The sequence below is a fragment of the Podarcis erhardii genome, assembly GCF_964252035.2.
Source record: "Podarcis erhardii genome assembly, chromosome: 3".
NCBI lineage: Eukaryota > Metazoa > Chordata > Lepidosauria > Squamata > Lacertidae > Podarcis > Podarcis erhardii.
The window spans coordinates 2624931-2645109 of NC_138507.1; the positions used below are offsets into that span (position 1 = coordinate 2624931).

General features: G+C 42.1%; 1 protein-coding gene across 5 annotated transcripts in view; it reads left to right on the forward strand.

The window, feature by feature from the left end:
• Positions 1–20179, forward strand: part of VPS54 (VPS54 subunit of GARP complex) — a 54890-nt gene that overhangs the window by 2755 nt on the left and 31956 nt on the right. The window contains exons 1-5 of one of the 5 annotated variants that reach the window (XM_081855485.1): positions 2975–3143; positions 12260–12421; positions 13965–14206; positions 15733–15811; positions 16588–16622. In XM_081855485.1, coding sequence (XP_081711611.1) covers positions 12286–12421; positions 13965–14206; positions 15733–15811; positions 16588–16622 — 492 coding nt within the window. In that variant the 5' untranslated portion in view covers positions 2975–3143; positions 12260–12285. Of the gene's footprint in view, positions 1–2974; positions 3144–6297; positions 6716–11343; positions 11364–12256; positions 12422–13964; positions 14207–15732; positions 15812–16587; positions 16623–20179 lie in introns of those variants that run through there. The other 4 variants (XM_081855481.1, XM_081855483.1, XM_081855484.1 and 1 more) reach the window with 4 other exon arrangements.

Here is a 20179-nt window from a genome sequence, read left to right on the forward strand (position 1 = left end):
GGTCATGTGCCACGTGCTTGTCAGGGTGGTGCCGCTGTGCAAAAGCCTGCACATCCTTCCATTTCATGCAAATGTCCCTCAGTTCTTGGGAGGACAGCCGTTCCTCAGTTGCTTCCTCCTCTTCCAGCGAGGCCTGCTCCTGCGCAGCCTCTGCCTGCAGTTCGACCAGCTCCTGGGTGGTCAGCTCGTGGTCGTGCTCCTCCACCAGCTCGCTGACGTCCTCCTCTGTGACCTCCAGGCCCATGGTCCTCCCCAAGGCAACAATGTCCTGCACCACTGTTGACTCTGGTGCATCAGAGTCACTTGGTGCCACACAGTCCGGCCACAGGCTGCGCCAAGCGCAATTCAAATTTCTCTGGCTGATCCCGTTCCAGGCCGTGGTGATCATCTTCAAGCAGGTGACGATGTTGAAGTGGTCCTTCCAGAATTCCCGCAGGGTGATGGTGGTGCAATCAGTCACCTCGCCTGAAAAGCTCCTTGGTGTAGAGTTTTTTGAAATTGGCGATGAGCTGCTGATCCATCGGCTGGAGCAGTGGCGTGGTGTTAGGCGGCAGGAACATGATGTTGATGAAGCTGAACTCCTCCAACAAGTCCAACTCAAGGCCTTTAGGATGAGCAGGAGCATTGTCCATCAGAAGCAAAGCCTTCAGCGGCAGGTCGTTGTCCAGCAGGTACTGTTTGACAGCAGGGCCAAAAGCAAGATTGACCCAGTCCAGAAACAGCACACGTGTGACCCAAGCCTTACTGTTGGATCGCCACATGACACTCAGCTGCTCATTGTCGACCTTGTGTTTCTTGAAGGCCCGTGGGTTCTCCGAGTGGTACACCAGCAGGGGCTTGATCTTCAGGTCGCTGCTTGCGTTGGCACAGAAGAGCAGGGTCAGACGGTCCTTCATGGGCTTGTGGCCAGGCAACTTGGCCTCCTCCTGTGTGATGAAAGTCCTTTTGGGCATCCTCTTCCAAAACAGCCCGGTCTCGTCGCAGTTGAAGACCTGCTGTGGAACGTAGCCCTCCGTCTTCACAACCTCCAGGAACTCCGCTGCAAAGTCTTCAGCCGCAGGAACATCAGAACTGACAGCCTCTCCATGCCTGACCACGCTGTGGATTCCAGATCTTGCCTTGAACCGGTCAAACCAACCTCTGCTTGCCTTGAAGACTTCTGGCTCGCCTGAGGTTCCTGGCTGTTCCCGGATGAGGTCTGCGTGCAAGGCCTTGGCCTTCTCACAAATGACGGCCTCAGTCACTGTGTCCCCTGCACGCTGCTTCTCTTCTAACCAGATGAGCAGCAACTTCTCCACCTCCTCCAGAACAGCTGGGCAGTTCTTCACAATCCTGGTGACTCCCTTGGCTGCATCAGTCGCAAGGATCTTCTCCCTCATCTTCAGGATGGTCCCAATGGTTGATGGATTCCTCCCGTACTCCCTGGCGAGGTCTGTCACACGCATTCCACCATCGTGCTTCCGGATGATCTCCTTCTTCATTTCCAGCGTCACCTTCTCCTTCTTCCTCTCGCCGGCCTCTGCAGCAGCAGTCTTCTTGGGTCCCATGGCAGCACAGCTCCTACCTTCGTAAACTCACAAAAAAATAAAAAAAAAATTAGTGCTTCACATCCAAAAAATTCAAAAGCACCCAGCCACCCACCACACAGAAATTCAAACCCAGAACCAAGTCCTTGAATTCCAAACACCCCAACCCAAAATCCAAAAACCCCAAAAAAAGTTTTAAAAGTTTAACTTACCAAATGGATGCAAAAGAAGTTTTGGAAAAGCTTCAAAAATCACCAAAGTCTTCAAAAACCTCAACTGTTCCCCCAGCCACCCACCCACCACACAGAAATTGCAAACCCCTCCCCAACTGTTCCCCCAGCCCCTCCCCAACTGTTGCAAACCCCTCCCCAACTGTTCCCCCAGGCACCCACCGCACAGAAATTCAAACCCAGATTTTTTTAAAAAAACAACAACAACATTGCCCAATGGTCACAGAAAATCATAAAAATTCAAAAAAAAACACAAAAAACCACACAAGCTCCCAGATTCTTGCAAACCCCTCCCCAACTGTTCCCCCAGCCACACACCACACAGAAATTCAAACCCAGAATATTTTTTTAAAAAAACAGCAGACTGGCCCAATGGTCACAAAAATAATAAAAATTCAAAAAAACCACACAAGCTCCCAGATTCTTCCACCCCCCCCAACACCAAGTCCTTGAATTCCAAACACTCCAACCCAAAATCCAAAACCCCCCAAAAAAGTTTTAAAAGTTTAACTTACCAAATGGCTGCAAAAGAAGTTTTGGAAAAGCTTCAAAAATCACCAAAGTCCTCAAAAACCTGAAAAAAGGCTACCAAACCGCGTGCTATGAGTTGCTCCTCGAAGTCAAGTCGCAACTGCACCTCTTCAAGCAATGCACCCTGGGTATTAACGGTTTTAAGAAAAAGGAAACAAACTTGCTAGACGTTTTCGTCTTGCGAAGCAAGCCCATAGGGAAATTCGTCTTGCGAAGCACCTCAAAAAACGGAAAACTCTTTCGTCTAGCGAGTTTTTCGTCTTGCGAGGCATTCGTCTTGCAGGGCACCACTGTACTTGGAAAGTGCCACCATTGAGCTTTTCCTTTGACAGTCTGTATTGAGATGCCTTCCTACATTGTTTTTGTTATGTTTTCCCAGCATTATATGCTTCCATTCTAGCATATATAATTACAATAAGAATGTGTCATGTATTCATGGGTTTACAACATAACTTCAAATGATACCCGACGAAGCATCATGTCTTAATGTCAGACATATGTGTGTATAGTGCATTTCATGCATATACATACACCAGAGTAACCATCCTATCCTCAAACTAAAAAGTTCTGAGTTGGGACACATTCATGTTTATAAATGAGTTCCCTTACTCTGTACCAAAAAGTCACCTGGTGTTATTGTCTTCTGTCCATTCACCTCTTTTTATCAACATTTGAAATCAGTGGGTTTATCACACATTATAATGTTTATTCTGTTTTTATTAAATGTGTTTAATCTTTTATTTAGGACTTGAAAATAGCCGTGTGTGTTACAATCTCAAAGGTTGTTTTTAAACTGATGGAACTGGAAGAGATATGAGGTCTCCTTACTGGGCTTTCTTGGACTTTCCTCATTAAGGCATGCAAACTTAATATTGTTACACTAAATCATATGTAGAATAGTTGCAGAGTACAATGTGTTGGAAAATGCCCAGGGGTGCCTGCTAACCCCCAGAACTCCGAGCATCCTCTGGTATGCGCAACGCTGGAAGAGGCATCTCCCCGCTCATCCAGTGTGCTTAGCAACATAAACCAGCTTGATTGATGCACACTAATCATCTAGCATAACACAGCAAGAAGCATGAAACACTGTGGTCTAATCTACTATTTATAATGAAGTAAAAGCAGAAGTACATTACAAAGTACATACAGTGGAAGAGAGAGAAGGCTGTTTTCCATTCCCACAGTCTGCTCAGACAGGCATGTGAATTATACCAATCACATAATGCAGCATTGGAGGAGTGAAATTGCTAACATCTTGTTGATACTAGTAGAGACTACTAACATTGATATATCCTGTATGAACAAAAGCTTAGTTAGCAATACAGTGGGATTTTACTCTGCTCTTGACATCAAGGCCCCACCCCCCACCCCCACCCCACCTACATATATATATATATATATATATATATATATATATATATATATGCGTGTGCACCAAGATAAGCACCTCTTGTGTTGGACAATCAAAGTTATATAAGTGGTTACATATAAATTTAACCTTGGATTGAGTTTACATTATTTTCTGTGATCCATTATTTTCACTGGAGTGAAATGGGGGCTACTAGAACCCTCTAAGTCTATTCCATGAGTAGGCAAACTAAGGCCCAGGGGCCGGATGTGGCCCAATCGCCTTCTCAATCCAGTCCGTAGACGGTCCAGGAATTGGAGTGTTTTTACATGAGTAGAATGTGTGCTTTTATTTAAAATGCCTCTCTGGGTTATTTTGTGAGGCATAGTAATTCATTCATTTCCCTCCCCAAAAAATATAGCCCGGCCCCCCACAAGGTCTGAGGGACAGTGGACCAGCGCCCTGCTGAAAAAGTTTGCTGACCCCTGCTCTATTCTATCTGTCAAACCCAGATAACTACTCCCAGAAAATAAAATGAAATTAAATTAAAAATCTGATTGAATCCATTTTGAAAATCAACTAGAGTCCAAGCCTATATGTTTAAAGTTTTAACAGGGGTAGCTAACCACCAGTTCAGGGGCCTGATCTAGTCTCTCAAGCATTTTTTTTTTCCTGTTTCCTAACACCCTGCCAGTTTTGGAGAGGGCAATGTGTATACCGTATATTTCTCCAATATTTGGGGTTCTATCCAGCATGAGGACACATTTGTCTTGTTTCCTAGTCACCCTTTTTGGTTACAGTCCTCTTGGTACTCACCTCCTGAGTTTGCTATTACAGTACAGTGGTACCTCGGGTTACATACGCTTCAGGTTACATACACTTCAGGTTACAGACTCCGCTAACCCAGAAATAGTGCTTCAGGTTAAGAACTTTGCTTCAGGATAAGAACAAAATCGCGCTCCGGCAGCGGGAGGCCCCATTAGCTAAAGTGGTGCTTCAGGTAAGAACAGTTTCAGGTTAAGTACAGACCTCCGGAACGAATTAAGTACTTAACCTGAGGTACCACTGTATCTGGGTCAGAAATGTAGCAAAGACTTGAGTACTTTCTTTCATTTGTGGTGGCTCTCACCTGCACAAAATACGATTTATTGAGAAAGCAATCAAAACCTTCAGTGTGCCATGCTGGATGGCATTTTGATGAGGCAGGATTATCCCTCTCCCTGACTTTTCTCAGTTTCTGCACTTACTTCCAAGTAAGCGTGCATATGATTGTGCTAGTAATACTTTTATTGACCTGTTATGAGCTGTAATCCTAAATAGTACGTGTAGCTAGGGTCTTTAACTGCTAAGTACTGAAGGTCAGAAAAGGTTCCTAGCTTATTTGGAAGTGAATAAGGGACATGTTTTTGCAAAACTAATATAGTATGCCGAGTTTCAGCCTACTATTTCCCCATTTGTGTGTGGGGCTCCCTGCACCTTAACTCTGGGAGTTAGGTTTCCTCTCAGCACAATTTGACAGACTACTTTTATTACATCAGTGAGAGAAGTAATATCAACATGAATCATTTTCAGGCACTGAAATGTGAGTTTTTAAAAAGATCTTCCAAATGTTAAAACCTGAAAATTTGTATGTTAACCTTGCCAGTGAAAATGTAATGACAGGTGGAGATATAATAAAAATAAATGTTCAACAAAGTTTATTATATGAGCTGTGATTAATCCAGGTTCATATTTTAGTTTCTGGAGCCATATCAATGCCTACCTTAAGCATGGACATAGCCAAAGGGGGGCAGGGGGGCAGTTCCCTCTCCAAATCAATAAAAACCAATACAAATCTGCCCCCCTAACAAAAGCCTTTCCCCCCAACAAAGCCTGCCCCCCCAGGCTATGCCAATGAATGTAAGCTATAGTTTCTGCATCTAAGTAGAAGTACAGTGGAACCTCGTGTTATGGACGGGATCCATTCCGGAGGCCTGTCCGTAACACGGAATTGACGCAAGTTGAAGTGCTGTGTCTGTGCAGGCGCATGGCGTGATTTAGCGCTTCTGTGCAGGCGCAAGTGGCGAAACCCAGAAGTAACCCGTTTCGGTACTTCCGGGTTGCTGCGGGGCACAACATGAAAACACGTAACCTGAAGCGGATGCAACATGAGGTATGACTGCAGGATACAATTGCAGTCTAATGTAGGAGTGCAATTAAAGTATTTTCTGTTGGTGATACTTCAGATTTTCTTGTGAGGTTTTGTTTTGTGTTCATTTCACTTTTACTTTGTGATGAGATTTGAATTGGAAGGCTTGTGCATTGCTGCATATTTGAAAAAAATTATTCACTAAATTCAGAAGGATGCTGTTATCTAAATTAGAAAACTTAACATTTCAATATGAGGAAGCATCTTAGTTAATAAGCTGGGGCCATTCTTCACAAATAGTTAGTTTGAACGTACTGCACAGGTCTAAAATGTAACGGAAATGATTTTCACCACGTAATTGCTAATTATGGAGCACACTTTGATATTTTCCCTTTTGATACTATTTTACTAGAGCAATTAGGAATTGTGACATTTTGTTCTTTTTGTTGTTGTGTGAATAGACTGGTGTGTACAGTGGCTTGCCGAGGTTAGTTATTTATAAGATCATAGAATTGTAGAGTTGGAAGGGATCCAGAGGATCATCTAGTCCAATTCCCTGCAATGCAGGAATATTCAGGTGTCCTTTATAGGGATCAGACCTGCAAGTTTGGTGTTCTCAGCACCAGGCTCTAACCAACTGATGCTAAATTTATGACTATACTCAAATAGCTGTTAGCTGTGAATAATTTAGTGTGGCATCATGTTGCTGCTGATTTAGGACTGGTTTATTGGTCTAGTGAGATGACTTCAACTAGAAACATTTACTCTTCCTGTTATGTTTCTGTTTTGTTACTGAAATTAAGCTTTTCACCTTTGGCAGGGAATAAGGTGATTGTGCATGGTAGAAAGGAGAGGAGGAAGATGACGACGAGGAAGTTGAAAGCAAAAGCATTATACTTTTTCTAGAATATCTTACAAAGCCTGCTTATCCCACCTGTCTCTTCCCTAGCATGTTGGTATCTGTGTACAGTAATCACAAATTGATGATTTATGTTCAATTAATCAGCATTTCATAGAATCATAGAATCATAGAGTTGGAAGAGACCACAAGGGCCATCGAGTCCAACCCCCTGCCAAGCAGGAAACACCATCAGAGCACTCCTGACATATGGTTGTCAAGCCTCTGCTTAAAGACCTCCAAAGAAGGAGACTCCACCACACTCCTTGGCAGCAAATTCCACTGTCGAACAGCTCTTACTGTCAGGAAGTTCTTCCTAATGTTTAGGTGGAATCTTCTGCCAAGTGGAATTTGCTGCCAAGGAGCGTGGTGGAGTCTCCTTCTTTGGAGGTCTTTAAGCAGAGGCTTGACAACCATATGTCAGGAGTGCTCTGATGGTGTTTCCTGCTTGGCAGGGGGTTGGACTCGATGGCCCTTGTGGTCTCTTCCAACTCTATGATTCTATGATTCTATGATTCTTTCTTGTAGTTTGGAACCATTGCTCCGTGTCCACTTCTCTGGAGCAGCAGAAAACAACCTTTCTCCCTCCTCTATGTGACATCCTTTTATATATTTGAACATGGCTATCATATCACCCCTTAACCTCCTCTTCTCCAGGCTAAACATGTCCAGCTCCCTTAGCCGTTCCTCATAAGGCATCGTTTCCAGGCCTTTGACCATTTTGGTTGCCCTCCTCTGGACACATTCCAGTTTGTCAGTGTCCTTCTTGAACTGTGGTGCCCAGAACTGGACACAGTACTCCAGGTGAGGTCTGACCAGAGCAGAATACAGTGGCACTATTACTTCCCTTGATCTAGATGCTATACTCCTATTGATGCAGCCCAGAATTGCATTGGCTTTTTTAGCTGCCGCGTCACACTGTTGGCTCATGTCAAGTTTGTGGTCAACCAAGACTCCTAGATCCTTTTCACATGTACTGCTCTCAAGCCAGGTGTCCCCCATCTTGTATTTGTGCCTCTCATTTTTTTTGCCCAAGTGCAATACTTTACATTTCTCCCTGTTAAAATTCATCTTGTTTGTTTTGGCCCAGTTTTCTAATCTGTCAAGGTCGTTTTGAAGTGTGATCCTGTCCTCTGGGGTGTTAGCCACCCCTCCCAGTTTGGTGTCATCTGCAAATTGGATCAGGATGCCCTTGAGTCCATCATCCAAGTCGTTGATAAAGATGTTGAATAAGACCAGGCCCAAGACAGAACCCTGTGGCACCCCACTAGTCACTCTTCTCCAGGATGAAGAGAAACCATTGATGAGCACCCTTTGGGTTCGGTCAGTCAGCCAGTTACGAATCCACTGAGTGGTAGCATAGTCAAGTCCGCATTTTACCAGCTTCTTTACAAGAATATCATGGGGCACCTTGTCAAATGCCTTGCTGAAATCAAGGTAGGCTACATCCACTGCGTTCTCTTCATCTACCAGGCTTGTAATTCTGTCAAAAAACGAGATCAGGTTAGTCTGACATGACTTATTTTTCAGAAATCCATGCTGACTATTGGTGATCACAGTATTCCTTTCTAGGTGCTCACAGACTGTTTGCTTAATGATCTGCTCCAGAATCTTCCCTGGTATTGATGTCAGACTGACTGGGCGGTAATTATTTGGGTCCTCTCTTTTCCCCTTTTTGAAAATAGGGACAACATTTGCCCTCCTCCAGTCTGCCGGGACTTCGCCTGTTCTCCAGGAATTCTCAAAGATGACTTCCAGTGGTTCTGAGATCACATCTGCCAGTTCTTTTAATACTCTTGGATGCAGTTCATCTGGCCCTGGAGACTTGAATACATCTAAACTAGCCAAGTATTCTTGTACTATCTCCTTAGTTATTCTGGGCTGTGTTTCCTCTGCTGAATCATTTGCTCCAAATTCTTCAGGTCGGGCATTGTTTTCTTTATTGGAGAAGACTGAGGCAAAGAAGGCATTGAGGAGTTCAGCCCTTTCTGTATCCCCTGTTTGCATTTCACCATCTTCTCCTCTGAGTGACCCCACTGTTTCTTTGTTCTTCCTTTTGCTACGAACATACCCATAAAAGCCTTTTTTGTTGCTTTTAACCTCTCTAGCAAGCCTGAGTTCATTCTGTGCTTTAGCTTTTCTGACTTTGTGTCTACACGCGCTGGCTATTTGTTTGAATTCCTCTTTGGTGGTTTCCCCCCTTTTCCATTTTTTGTACACATCCTTTTTTAATCTTAACTCAGTTAAAAGTTCTTTAGATAGCCACCCTGGCTTCTTTAGGCACCTTCCATGTTTCTGTCTCATTGGTATTGCCTGAAGTTGTGCTTTTACTATCTCCCTCTTAACAAACTCCCAGCCATCATGAACTCCCTTTCCTTTTAATATTACTGTCCATGGGATCTCACCCAGCACTTCCCTAAGTTTTATGAAGTCGGCTTTCTTAAAGTCAAGAAATTGAGTCCTAGTATGCTTGGCTGCTCCTTTCCGCTGTATAGTAAACTTCAGAAGAGCATGATCACTCGCGCCTAATGATCCTTCCACTTCTACCCCACTAACCAGGTCATCAACATTGGTTAGGACCAGATCTAAAATGGCTGTTCCTCTTGTTGCTTCTCCCACTTTCTGGACAACGAAGTTGTCTGCAAGGCCAGTGAGGAATCTGTTTGACCTTATGCTCTTGGCTGAGTTTGACATCCAGCAAATATCCGGGTAATTGAAGTCCCCCATTACTACTTCCTTTTGCATGCTTGGCCATCTTTTCCAGGAAGGCATCATCTATGTCCTCCGTTTGGCTTGGGGATCTATAGTAAACTCCCACAATGAGGTCCCTTTTATTCTTCTCTCCCTTAATTTTGACCCAAATGCTCTCACTTTGGCTTTGAGGTTCTAAATCTTGGATCTCTTCACAGGTATACACATCCCTGACATATAACGCCACTCCTCCTCCTTTCTTGTCTGGTCTGTTTCTCTGAAATAGATTGTATCCCTCCATTATTACATTCCAGTTGTGGGACTTATCCCACCAGGTTTCAGTGATGCCTATTATGTCATATTTAGTTTGCTGTACCAAGAGCTCAAGCTCATCTTGTTTATTTCCCATGCTTTGCGCATTAGTCTACAGACATTGAAGTCCATTAATCATTCCCCCGCGTCTCTTATTTAAGGATTTTTTCCTCCCACCACTAGGTCTGTGTGCTGCTTGCTCCATTTGGTCTATGACATTTGGATGATCATCTTCATCAATTGATAGACTCCTACCTTCAGGAGCACTGCCTCCCTCCCCCACATTAGTCAGTTTAAAGCCCTCCTGATGAGGTTTCTGAGATTTTTGGCAAAAACATTCTTCCCAACCGTTGTGAGGTGCAGCCCATCGCTTGCCAGAAGTCCATCTTCAAGAAACTGCAGTCCGTGATCTAAGAATCCAAACCGTTCCTGTTTACACAATTTGCGAAGCCAGCTGTTCACTTCCACTATTTTTCCCTCTCTCCCTGGGCCACGTCGTTCAACTGGGAGGACAGATGAGATGACAATTTGTGCATTTAATTGCTTCAATTTCCTGCCCAGAGCCTCGTAGTCTGTTTTGATCTTCCGGAGGCTATTGCTTGCAGTGTCATTGGTTCCCATATGAACCAAGAGGAAGAAGTATTTGTCAGTGGGTTTTATGATTCCTTGCAGTCGTTCAGTTACATCTTGGATCTTAGCCCCGGGGAGACAGCACACTTCCCGAGACATCTTGTCAGGCCCACAGATCACTGCTTCTGTTCCCCTCAGTAGGGAATCCCCTATCACCACTACACGCCTCCTCTTAGGTTTGGTCGGGGTTCTTCCGTGAGCTGTCCGTTCCAAGGTCGCCTGCACATTCCCTGAGGACTGACTTTGCTGCTCGTCTTCATATACCTGATCGACTGTAATGAGGGAGAGATCCTCAAATGCAGTCTGCTCTTCATCTTCCATGCTAGGGGAGAGGACCTCAAAGCGATTGTGTATTTCTAAACAATCAGAGCGAACCCTGGGCCTCCTACTTCTTTGAGTCACGTTTCTCCATATATCTGGCTCCTGTGTTGGTGAACTAGCCTCCTTCTCAGGGGAGTCCCCTGTCTCCTCCTTGGTGGAGACGGTGTGCTCTGTTGCTTCCAAGAAGAGCTCCAGCTCTCTAATTCTTTGGAGCGTAGCTACACGTTCCTCCAGTTGCTGGACTTTGTCTTTTAAGAGGGCAATCAACATGCAATTGCTGCAGGTAAAGCTGCCGGCAACCTTTGGCAAGATGGCAAACATTGCGCAGGAACCGCAGGCGACTGCAGCTGTTCCCTCACCCTCCATCTTGAGAACGTGTCATTGGGGGTTACTACAGCGGTCCTCCATCATAAAAATCGTGAAGACAGGACAAATAACTCCCCCCGAAAAAACTTAGGTCTTCCCCAACAAACGTTTGAGACTAGCTCCCCTAAATCTAAAAGATGGATCAAACTGCGCTTGCCGCTAGGCAAGCTCTGATAAGCTCCTCCCACAGCTACTCACCTGCCTCAACAGAAACCCTGCCCCCTCTGACCTTTGCACAGGGAGAGCAGCTAATCAGCCACAAGAAACACACACACAATAAAACCCTTTTTGCTCCTTCTTCAGCTGCTGCCCTGCAATTTGCATCTGAGAAAATTCTACAGCAACTAGATGAAGACTAGCTGAAGAAAAAGGGTTTATGAAGGTTTATATCCTTGCTCTTTTTTCTTACTGTACTGGTAGATATAGTTGCACAAGAATGTGAAATCATCAGTATAAGAAAACAAATAGTCCATTGACTTCAGTGGCATTAAGCCATGAGTTTATTGTTAGCATGTACTCAAAACTTTTCCTAGAAAGAAAAAAGCCCCATGGGTATCATTTGTTAGCCAGTGGGCTGTTATGACAATTGTTAAATGGAAGTAATAGGTATCTGGTATATTTGATTTGATCTTGGCCATTTGTTTTCCATAACTTATCTAAAAACTGCTCTAGCCTTATTTGTATGTATCTTAATGGACTGATAGTCCCATATTTGATAATAGTTATTAATATACCACACATAATGCATAACAATTATGTATACCGGTATTTCTAAAAGAGAGTCTACTTAAGGTCACCAGTGGATAAATACTGCAATTAAATCACTTGAAAATACCACACTATTCTTCAAAATACAGTGGTATGTCGGTTTTTGAATGTCTCCGTTGATGAACATTTCAGTTTTCGAATGCCATAAACCTGGAAGTAAATGCTTCGGTTTTTGAACATGCCTTAGAAGTCGAACAGAAACGCGGCTTCCGCTGAGTGCAAGATCCTGAGGCCTAGCTGTCGGCTATTGAGTTTTCGGTTTTTGAATGTTTCAGAACTTGAACGGTCTTCTGGAATGGATTATGTTCGAAAACCGAGGTACCATTGTATTCCTTAAACATAAAGAAGACTGTATGGTGTTGTCTCATTACATTTTTCTAAACCATTTTATCTCCTTTTTTACCTTAACTTTCAGTTTCTATAACTGGGTTGTCATAATATAATTGCCATCAGCCTGCCATAATATCTAAAAAGATGTTTATGAATGCATGTTATCTCTTTTTAATTCAGTACTTAACCAGTGGTGACTATATGCAATGGCCTCAAGCCACCGGTCTTCACCAGTGCCTCCATCAAAGAGCAGTGATACTTTCATTAAAAGGGAAGTGGATTCTGCCAAACGCTTTCGACCAGTGCAGTCGCTGCCAGATGTATGCCCCAAGGAACCAACAGGTAAGTATCTTTAACAAAATTGGCTTAACTTTTTTCCAGACTAAGTGCCACGTTACCCCATTGAAAAGCTGTTGAGTGCCACATTACAGTATGTATGTATGTATGTATTAAATTTGTATACAAATTTAATACAGACACTCATACATACAGCATAAAAACAAAATAAAGAAACAAGAACAAAACCAAAACACACCAATAACCCCCCTCTCACAAACACATTTAAAAGGACATAGAATGTTAATCAACCAAAGGGCTGGTTGAAGAGGAACATTTTTTCCTGGCACCTAAAGATGCATAATGAAGAGCCAGGTGGGATCTCAAAGTTACTAGGTCTAGACCCTTACCCTTAACTCTCTCTCTCTCTCCCCCTCTCCCTCTCTCCCTCTCCCCATACATACACCATATCTCATGGAAACTGAGATCTATGTTTGATACAGGCGTGTCCCCACTTAAATGAGGGTTATGTTCCCAGGTACCACAAGTACACATGAAATCATGTATAGTGGGGAACACCATCTAAAAAGCCAAACACCAGCACAATCGCTCCCTCCAAACCTCTTTTCTCAAACTCTCAACTCTCCACACGCCTCCCCTTTCACACATTTTTGCAGTTTAAATAGATTTATTTAATTATTTCCCAGCTCTGCGTGTATACATGAGTTGAACACGCGTAAGTGGAGAGACGCCTGTCATTAGCACGGTAGGCATGGTAAAGTTTATGCTGTTAAACATACACATTGTGTACCTGTTGAACTCTGTGGACGTGACAAACTACATTCTAGTGATTTCAGGGGATCTCTTCTGAGTGTGACTTAGACAGATACAATCCTTAAATAGTGAATTGACATTAGTTTGTTTATTGCACAGTTGCATATTACTACAGACATAAAAAAAACAGTAAATGTTTAAATTTTGGATATTTGCATTAAACTTGATAGCCTATGTGAGCTTGAATGAAAAGAACATGCTGGATGAGTAATAAATCAATTTCAATAAGATTGTTTTTATAGCAAAAACAATTAAAATTAATTTCAGGGTTATGTAACTCTTGAAATGCTGCATTGCCTTCTAATTCTTCTCTTAATTATACTCTTAGGTTCTGCTATTTTTTTTTTCCGTACCTTTGAAAGGAGCAAACAATAGTAAATTACATGATGACTGTTTCAATGTGTAGAAGATTTGTATGTCTGTCATTGTGAGGCTTTGCAAAATGTACAAAGATAACAATTGTTAATACGCTTCATTTCTCTGATATCTGAAATTACCTGCTGCGTGGAGATTTGTATCTGCTACCTCACTGCCAACATTGGAGAGTTCAGAGTTTTCTGTTCTACCCTGAATGCTAAAAGGAATATTAAGATAAGATGGATATATTTCAGTCTAAACACAAAGGTGCAGAGCAGTCCTGCAATACATAATTAGAGTGTAATATCTCCTTAAGATATTTATTTGTATGGTTAATTCTTAAATTATGCTACAGATTTTATCTTGTCATTGCTGGGAAAAATGCATGCCTCTTTCAAGTTACTGTTTTGTCTTTCAGGTGATCCTAATAGTTTATGTGACAGTCCATCTTTAGTTGCTGATCAACATAGATGGACTATTTATCATTCCAAAGTAAATCTCCCAGCAGCACTAAATGATCCTCGGTTAACAAAAAGGGAATCTGATTTCTTTACAAAAACATGGGGACAGGATTTTGTGGACATTGAAGTTGTGCCTTCGCTCTACCTCCCACAGATCAGCAAGGAACTTTTTGTAACATACCAACAGGAAATTGTTCAGGTAAAAGAGAAATCCTATGATAGACCTGTCTATTTCTGATGTTCAGGCTGTGAGTGCTGTTGATTTTGTAGCAAATAACGGCAGAAAAAGGAGAGCTGGGGGGAACCCAAAGCTAGAAAGAAAGAAAGAAACCCCATAGTTCCTCAAAACAGCCTAATGAGGATTGAGTGTGCTCAGTGGCCATGGAATGCTGACTGACTTTTTTTGCGTATTCTGTGCAGTTTAATTTGCTACCTCACAGAAGATGATAAAAATGTATTTGTCTCTTTACGTTCTTTCACTGTTTATTTTTCTTCTTGCAAGCTGGCTTAGGACCTAAATTGCCTGGTTGGTGAGGGACTGATAGTGAGGAGGTGAGCGGGAAAAGGAATCAGCTGCCAGACCAGGCAGGCAGAGGATTAGCACAGTTCATGCTAAACAAAAATTTTTTTTAAGTTAATGCTAACTTGTCAACCAAAGCCAGCTTTGAGCTAGTGTTTCAGATCCTGTTTTGTTAGCCTCATAGAAAACCATGAGGATGTACAAGCAAACCATAGTTTAGCTACACAAAACTGTGGTTTCCTGTTACATCTGAAGTGGCCCACACTTAATGGAAATTTTTACATTTGTTGCACACACACAGTTGTATATGAACATTTTTTAAAAGATTCCATATGCTGGGAAACACAATTTGCTCATTTAAACAGTTTTTCCTATTTTTAAGCAGCGTGATGAAAGAAGTACAAGCTCTCTGTGCACAAAGGCTGGAAGTTTGGAACAGTTACTCTACTCTACTCTGAATGTGTCTGCACACACTCTACCTAGCCCTTCTCAGTTTGAGCAGCAAGGTCTGAAGAGGACTTCAAGATGCATTTGACTGAATGAACTTGGAAGCTTCCTTGCAGTAGGAAAACAATCCAGAGTTCCTGATCATGGGGAGGCTTCTAAGTCTGTCCAGTTGAATTTGCATAGAAGACCCCTTCATGCTAAGCACACTAAGATGGAGGGTGGAGGGTTGGTGCTGCTGTACACACAAAAGTTGTGGGACACACGGACACTTAGTCCCCTGCACTCCCCCCCCACACCCTTGCATGTTCAGGATGAAGGCCTGAAGAGTACTTTAGTGCTAAACCTTACAAAGAAGCCTTAGGCCCTCAGGTGCTTTGGGACGATATGTCCCACCAACCATGGAGATAATGGGGTTTGCAGTCCAACAGCATATGTGGTCCTAAGGTTGGGGAAGTCTACTTCAGAGGATAGCCCAGTCCTATGCATGCCTACTCAGAAATAAGAGCTATTGTAGGCGTTATTCCCAGGTATGTGCGCATAGGATGTCAGCTTTAGTTAAAGGTATAAGAAAAATTGGCCTTGATATATATTTTTTAAATCTTTAATATATTTTATTAATAGGAATGCAGTCCTCAATTACACCATTGCATTATAATAGATTTAATTTGTCAGTCAATTTTCATTTTGCATAGGAAACTTAAATAATGTGCTGTGGAAAAAAAATGTTTCAAACCCGGAATTTTCTTCACCTTTTGTAGAGAGAAAAGATTCATGAGAGATGCAAGAACATTTGTCCTCCTAAAGATACTTTTGATAGGACACTGTTACATACTCATGGTAGGTTACAGGTTTTCTTGTAGCTGCTTAGTCATTCTCTTTAATTTACTAGGGCTGCCATACGTCCGGAATGTCACTCTTCATTGGATAATTTGAGTCCCTGAGTGGGGAACAATGAAGTAAGGTAGTCATAAAATATGCAGGAAAAAGATAACAATATACAGAAATGACAGAGTATGTAGGGCCAATAAATGAACAAAACAACAGCTTCACCATAAAGCAAGCAAAGATAAATTACACTGAAGACAGCAATTAGAATTTCTAATTTCACCCAATACCTGGGTAAAGAAAACACGACATCTAGCTGACTGAAATATTTCAAATTCGAAAATTCAGCTTCATTTAATGTCCCCAAATTCTAGTGTTTATGAGAGAGAGAGAGAGAGAGAGAGAGAGAAAAAAAAACATTTCTGTATTCACTTTCTCTATGCCATGCATAATTTTATACACCTCTCTCATATTCCCTGTCTTTTCATCTCTCCAATGGCTAGAGAGTGAAAGAGGTGATAAACTGCCTCCCCACTGCCTGCTGAGATGGTTCTTCAATCTACAAAGGAGAATATTTGCTTTAATAATATTTTCTTCTATTTATCTAAAATGACTGAGTTCAGATTTTTCTTACTTGTGTATATTCAATCTGAAACCAAATCCAGAAACATTCCAAAGTTTAATAAGGGCCTGTATGTTTCATAAAATTGAAAATGAATGAGCAACTGGAGTTTACTGTGAAAATATGTAATTTGAATCTTCTATTTGTTGTGGCATTTTATTTTTAGATAAATCCAGGACAGATCTGGAGCAAGTACCTAAGGTATGATGGAGATTTTCATAGCTGTAAGAAGAAATGCTTTGCTCGTGTCTTTTGCTTATTAATTTATTTGGGCTGTATGTATTATTTATTGAATTTATATACCGCTCTATACTCGCAGGTCTCAGGGCGGTGTACAGAATAGAGATACATTTTTTAGCATAGCTTATCCTACTCTTATATGTGACAGTGTATGCAGAATTTAGGCAACTTATCAAAATGCATGATTTCCAGTTGTTTTCACCAATCTTCCTCTTTTTGAAGTTGTTTCTTTTGCTAGATTCTGAAGATTAACTATTCACACTAACACCATAGTCACATTTTATTTTATTTTTGTCCTTTGCTGCAATAATCCGTACATAATTCACACCTACGTACGTGGGCCCAATGCAATAATGTCCTTCAGATTTGTGTGTTCTCTCCTTCTTTCCTCCTTAGTCCACAAAGTTAAGGAATAGGGTTCTTTAAAGCTTTTATTTGTGGTTTAGAACAAAATGTAGTTTTAATAATAATAATAATAATAATAATAATAATAATAATAATAAATTTTATTTATCTCCCACCCATCTGGCTGAGTTTCCCAAGATGGAAATATTATGTTATATAAAAATATAATGAAACAACAAACATTAAAATACAGAATATCTTATACAGACTATAAATAAACCAATAAACCAATAGATAATAAATAGTAGTAGTAGTAGTAGATAGTGGTAGTAATCGTCATAATATTAAACACTATGTCCAAATACAGAAGGGAGTGGAACTTCAGACCTGATTTCCTAGCATGTTTCCCCGCTTACACAAAGAGAAGCAAAGCAGCTTCAAGTGAATGCCACGGAATTGTTCATATCTCTACTTATTAATGAAGTCATTCTTTCTCAGATTGAGTTTCTATATGGCAGTTTGGAAAATATAAAAGAGGCCATAAATATAAATATAAATATAAATATATAATATAAATATAATAAATAATAAGTATAAGAATGTAAGCCTAACTAGTTTTGGAAGCTGTGTGTTTCCCTTTCTGCAATTCAGAGAAAGTTAAATATGCTTAAGTAGCACTGAAGTGGGAATTAAGCAGATGGGTCATACTGATTTTAACAGGATAGAAACTCAGTTAACTTTTGGTGTGATCCCATACCACATTGATGTGCCCTTCTCTTTGTCAGACACCTGGTTTTCAGCACATGTAGCATGAATATGTCTCTGTCAGGCCTGGTCGTTGTCCTCTTCAGATCACCACACAAACCCTTCTTGTTCTTTTATAACTTTTTATTGCGTATTAACAAAACAATCTTATAAACGGTTCTTAACTATTCTTCCTCAGAGTCACTTCTTTCAGATCCCTTCTGAGCTCTGCTTCTCCGTGACCAGCCACCCTCAAAATGTCGAACGCGCCCTTCCCTTCGCTTTCCTGCTCTTTTTCCTACCCTCCTGGCTAGAGCTGGCCTGTATCTCCCCTCCTGCCAATCTGAGCTAGAACTGAACCCTTGCCTTTCCTGGGAACAGCCGGTCCCTCCCTGTTGTTCCTCCTGTTCTCTTCTATTAGATTCACTGCTCTCCTTCCCCCCTGGGGGAATGCTTTCTCCCTCTGAGAAACTGGAAACTTCTAACTCTTCCCTGACAGTCTCTTCATAATATGGGCTTGTCTTCTTCTTTGGCGATCACTCATAGCCGAGTAAGATTGTCTTCCATGAACATGGTCTTAACAGTGTGTCTGTAAGTGACTGTGGTAATACAACTGTTGGTAATACAATAGCTTTGTAAACAAGCATTTGATTTCCCTTCAAATTTCCCGGTCCTCAAACACTCTGCACTTCAGTCAGGAGAAAACTGCACTTGCAGAGCTCAGGCAATGCTGGATTTTGACATTAATGTCGGCCGTTGTGAAAAGATGACTGCCCAAGTAGGAGAAGTGATTGGCACTTTCCAATGTTGCACCATTGAGTTGGAGTTGTGGCACTGCAGAGGGGTTGTTTTGTGCTTGTTAGTGCAGCACTTTAGTTTTTTTGGATGTTGAGCAATAGGCCAAGTTTTCCGAAAGCATCTGCGAAGATATTTAGGATGGTTTGGAGATCATCCTCTGAGTGTGCACACACTACGTTGTCATCAGTATACTGAAGCTCTATGACGGCAGTTATGGTAACCTTACTCTTTGCTTTTAGTCTACTCAGATTAAAGAGCTTTCCAACTGTTCGATACATGATTTCTACTCCGGTAGGGAGTTTCCCTTCGACAAAGTGTAGGATCATGGCAATGAAAATAATAGAGTTGGGGCGATAACACAACCCTGTTTAACACCTGATCCCACTGTGAATGGTTCATTTTGAGAGCCATTGTTATCTGCGATTGTTGCTGGCATATTATCATGGAGGAGCCAAATGATGTTCACAAATTTATCTGGACAGCCAGTTTTCAGAAGGACAGTCCACAGGGCATTTCAATTTGCAGTGTCAAAGACCTTAGGTCAATAAATACATGGGTTGGGTTTGCTCTCTGCATTTTTCTTGAACCTGTCAAGCACTGAAAATCATGTCCGTTGTTGCCATAGAAGGTCCAAAACCATTTTGGGATTCAGGAAGGGTAGCCTCGGATATTATTAGGTGATTGTTTGCTAAGATCAGGGGTCTGCAACCTGCGGCCCATGGGCCAAAAGCAGCCCACAGGGGTCGTTTAAACAGCCCCCGAGCTGCCCGCTTAGCGAGTCCCTGCGCGCTATGCTAAACTAGTGCAGCACGGAGCGGGGACTCGGTTTCGCAGCGCCAGAAATTGCGTTGACGCAGACGTGATCCAGCCCATGAAGCGATCTCTGTGGCAGTGAACTGGCCCAGGCGAGGTAAACCTTGCCGACCCCTGACTAAGATCCTTGCAAGAATTTTGCTGGCTGCAGCTAATAAAAAGATGCCTCAATAGTTTCCACAATCTGTTCTATGACCTTTTTAAAAGAGATTGATAATTTTGGTATCCCTAAAGTCTGCTGGGATCTCCTCTCTCTCCCAGATTTTTTGATGAGCTTGTGAAGTTGTTGTGTAAGTTGAATTCCACCCACTTTGAAGAATTTGGCAGGTATCCCATCAGCTCCGCTGGCTTTATTGTTTTTCGTTTGCTTAATAGCTGTACACAACTCTCCCAGATTTGGAGATACTGCAAGCTCATCTCTAATTTGTTTTTGCGGAATTTGTGAGAGGACCTTCGCAGCTATGAGGGAGTTGCGGTTAAGGAGATGCTGGTAATGTTCTTTCCAGTGCAGTGGAATAGCTTCTTTATCTTTTAGAAGTGTGGTACTGTCTGCTGAGTGTAGGGGGCATATGCCATGATTTATTGGCCCATAGATGGTCTTTGTAGTTTTAAGGAAACTATGCATTGTGAGTGTTGACTAAGTGCTGGATCTCTTAGGCTTTTTTTATCCACCAGATGTTCTTTAGTTTTCTGGTTCTTCTTTGAACCTCAGCCTCAGCATTGGCATAGGTTTTTTTCTTAGTGGCATAGTTATCTCTTGGCCAGATCTGAAAGGCCTTCCTTTTCTTGCGAATAATGCGTTCAATCTCACTGTCATT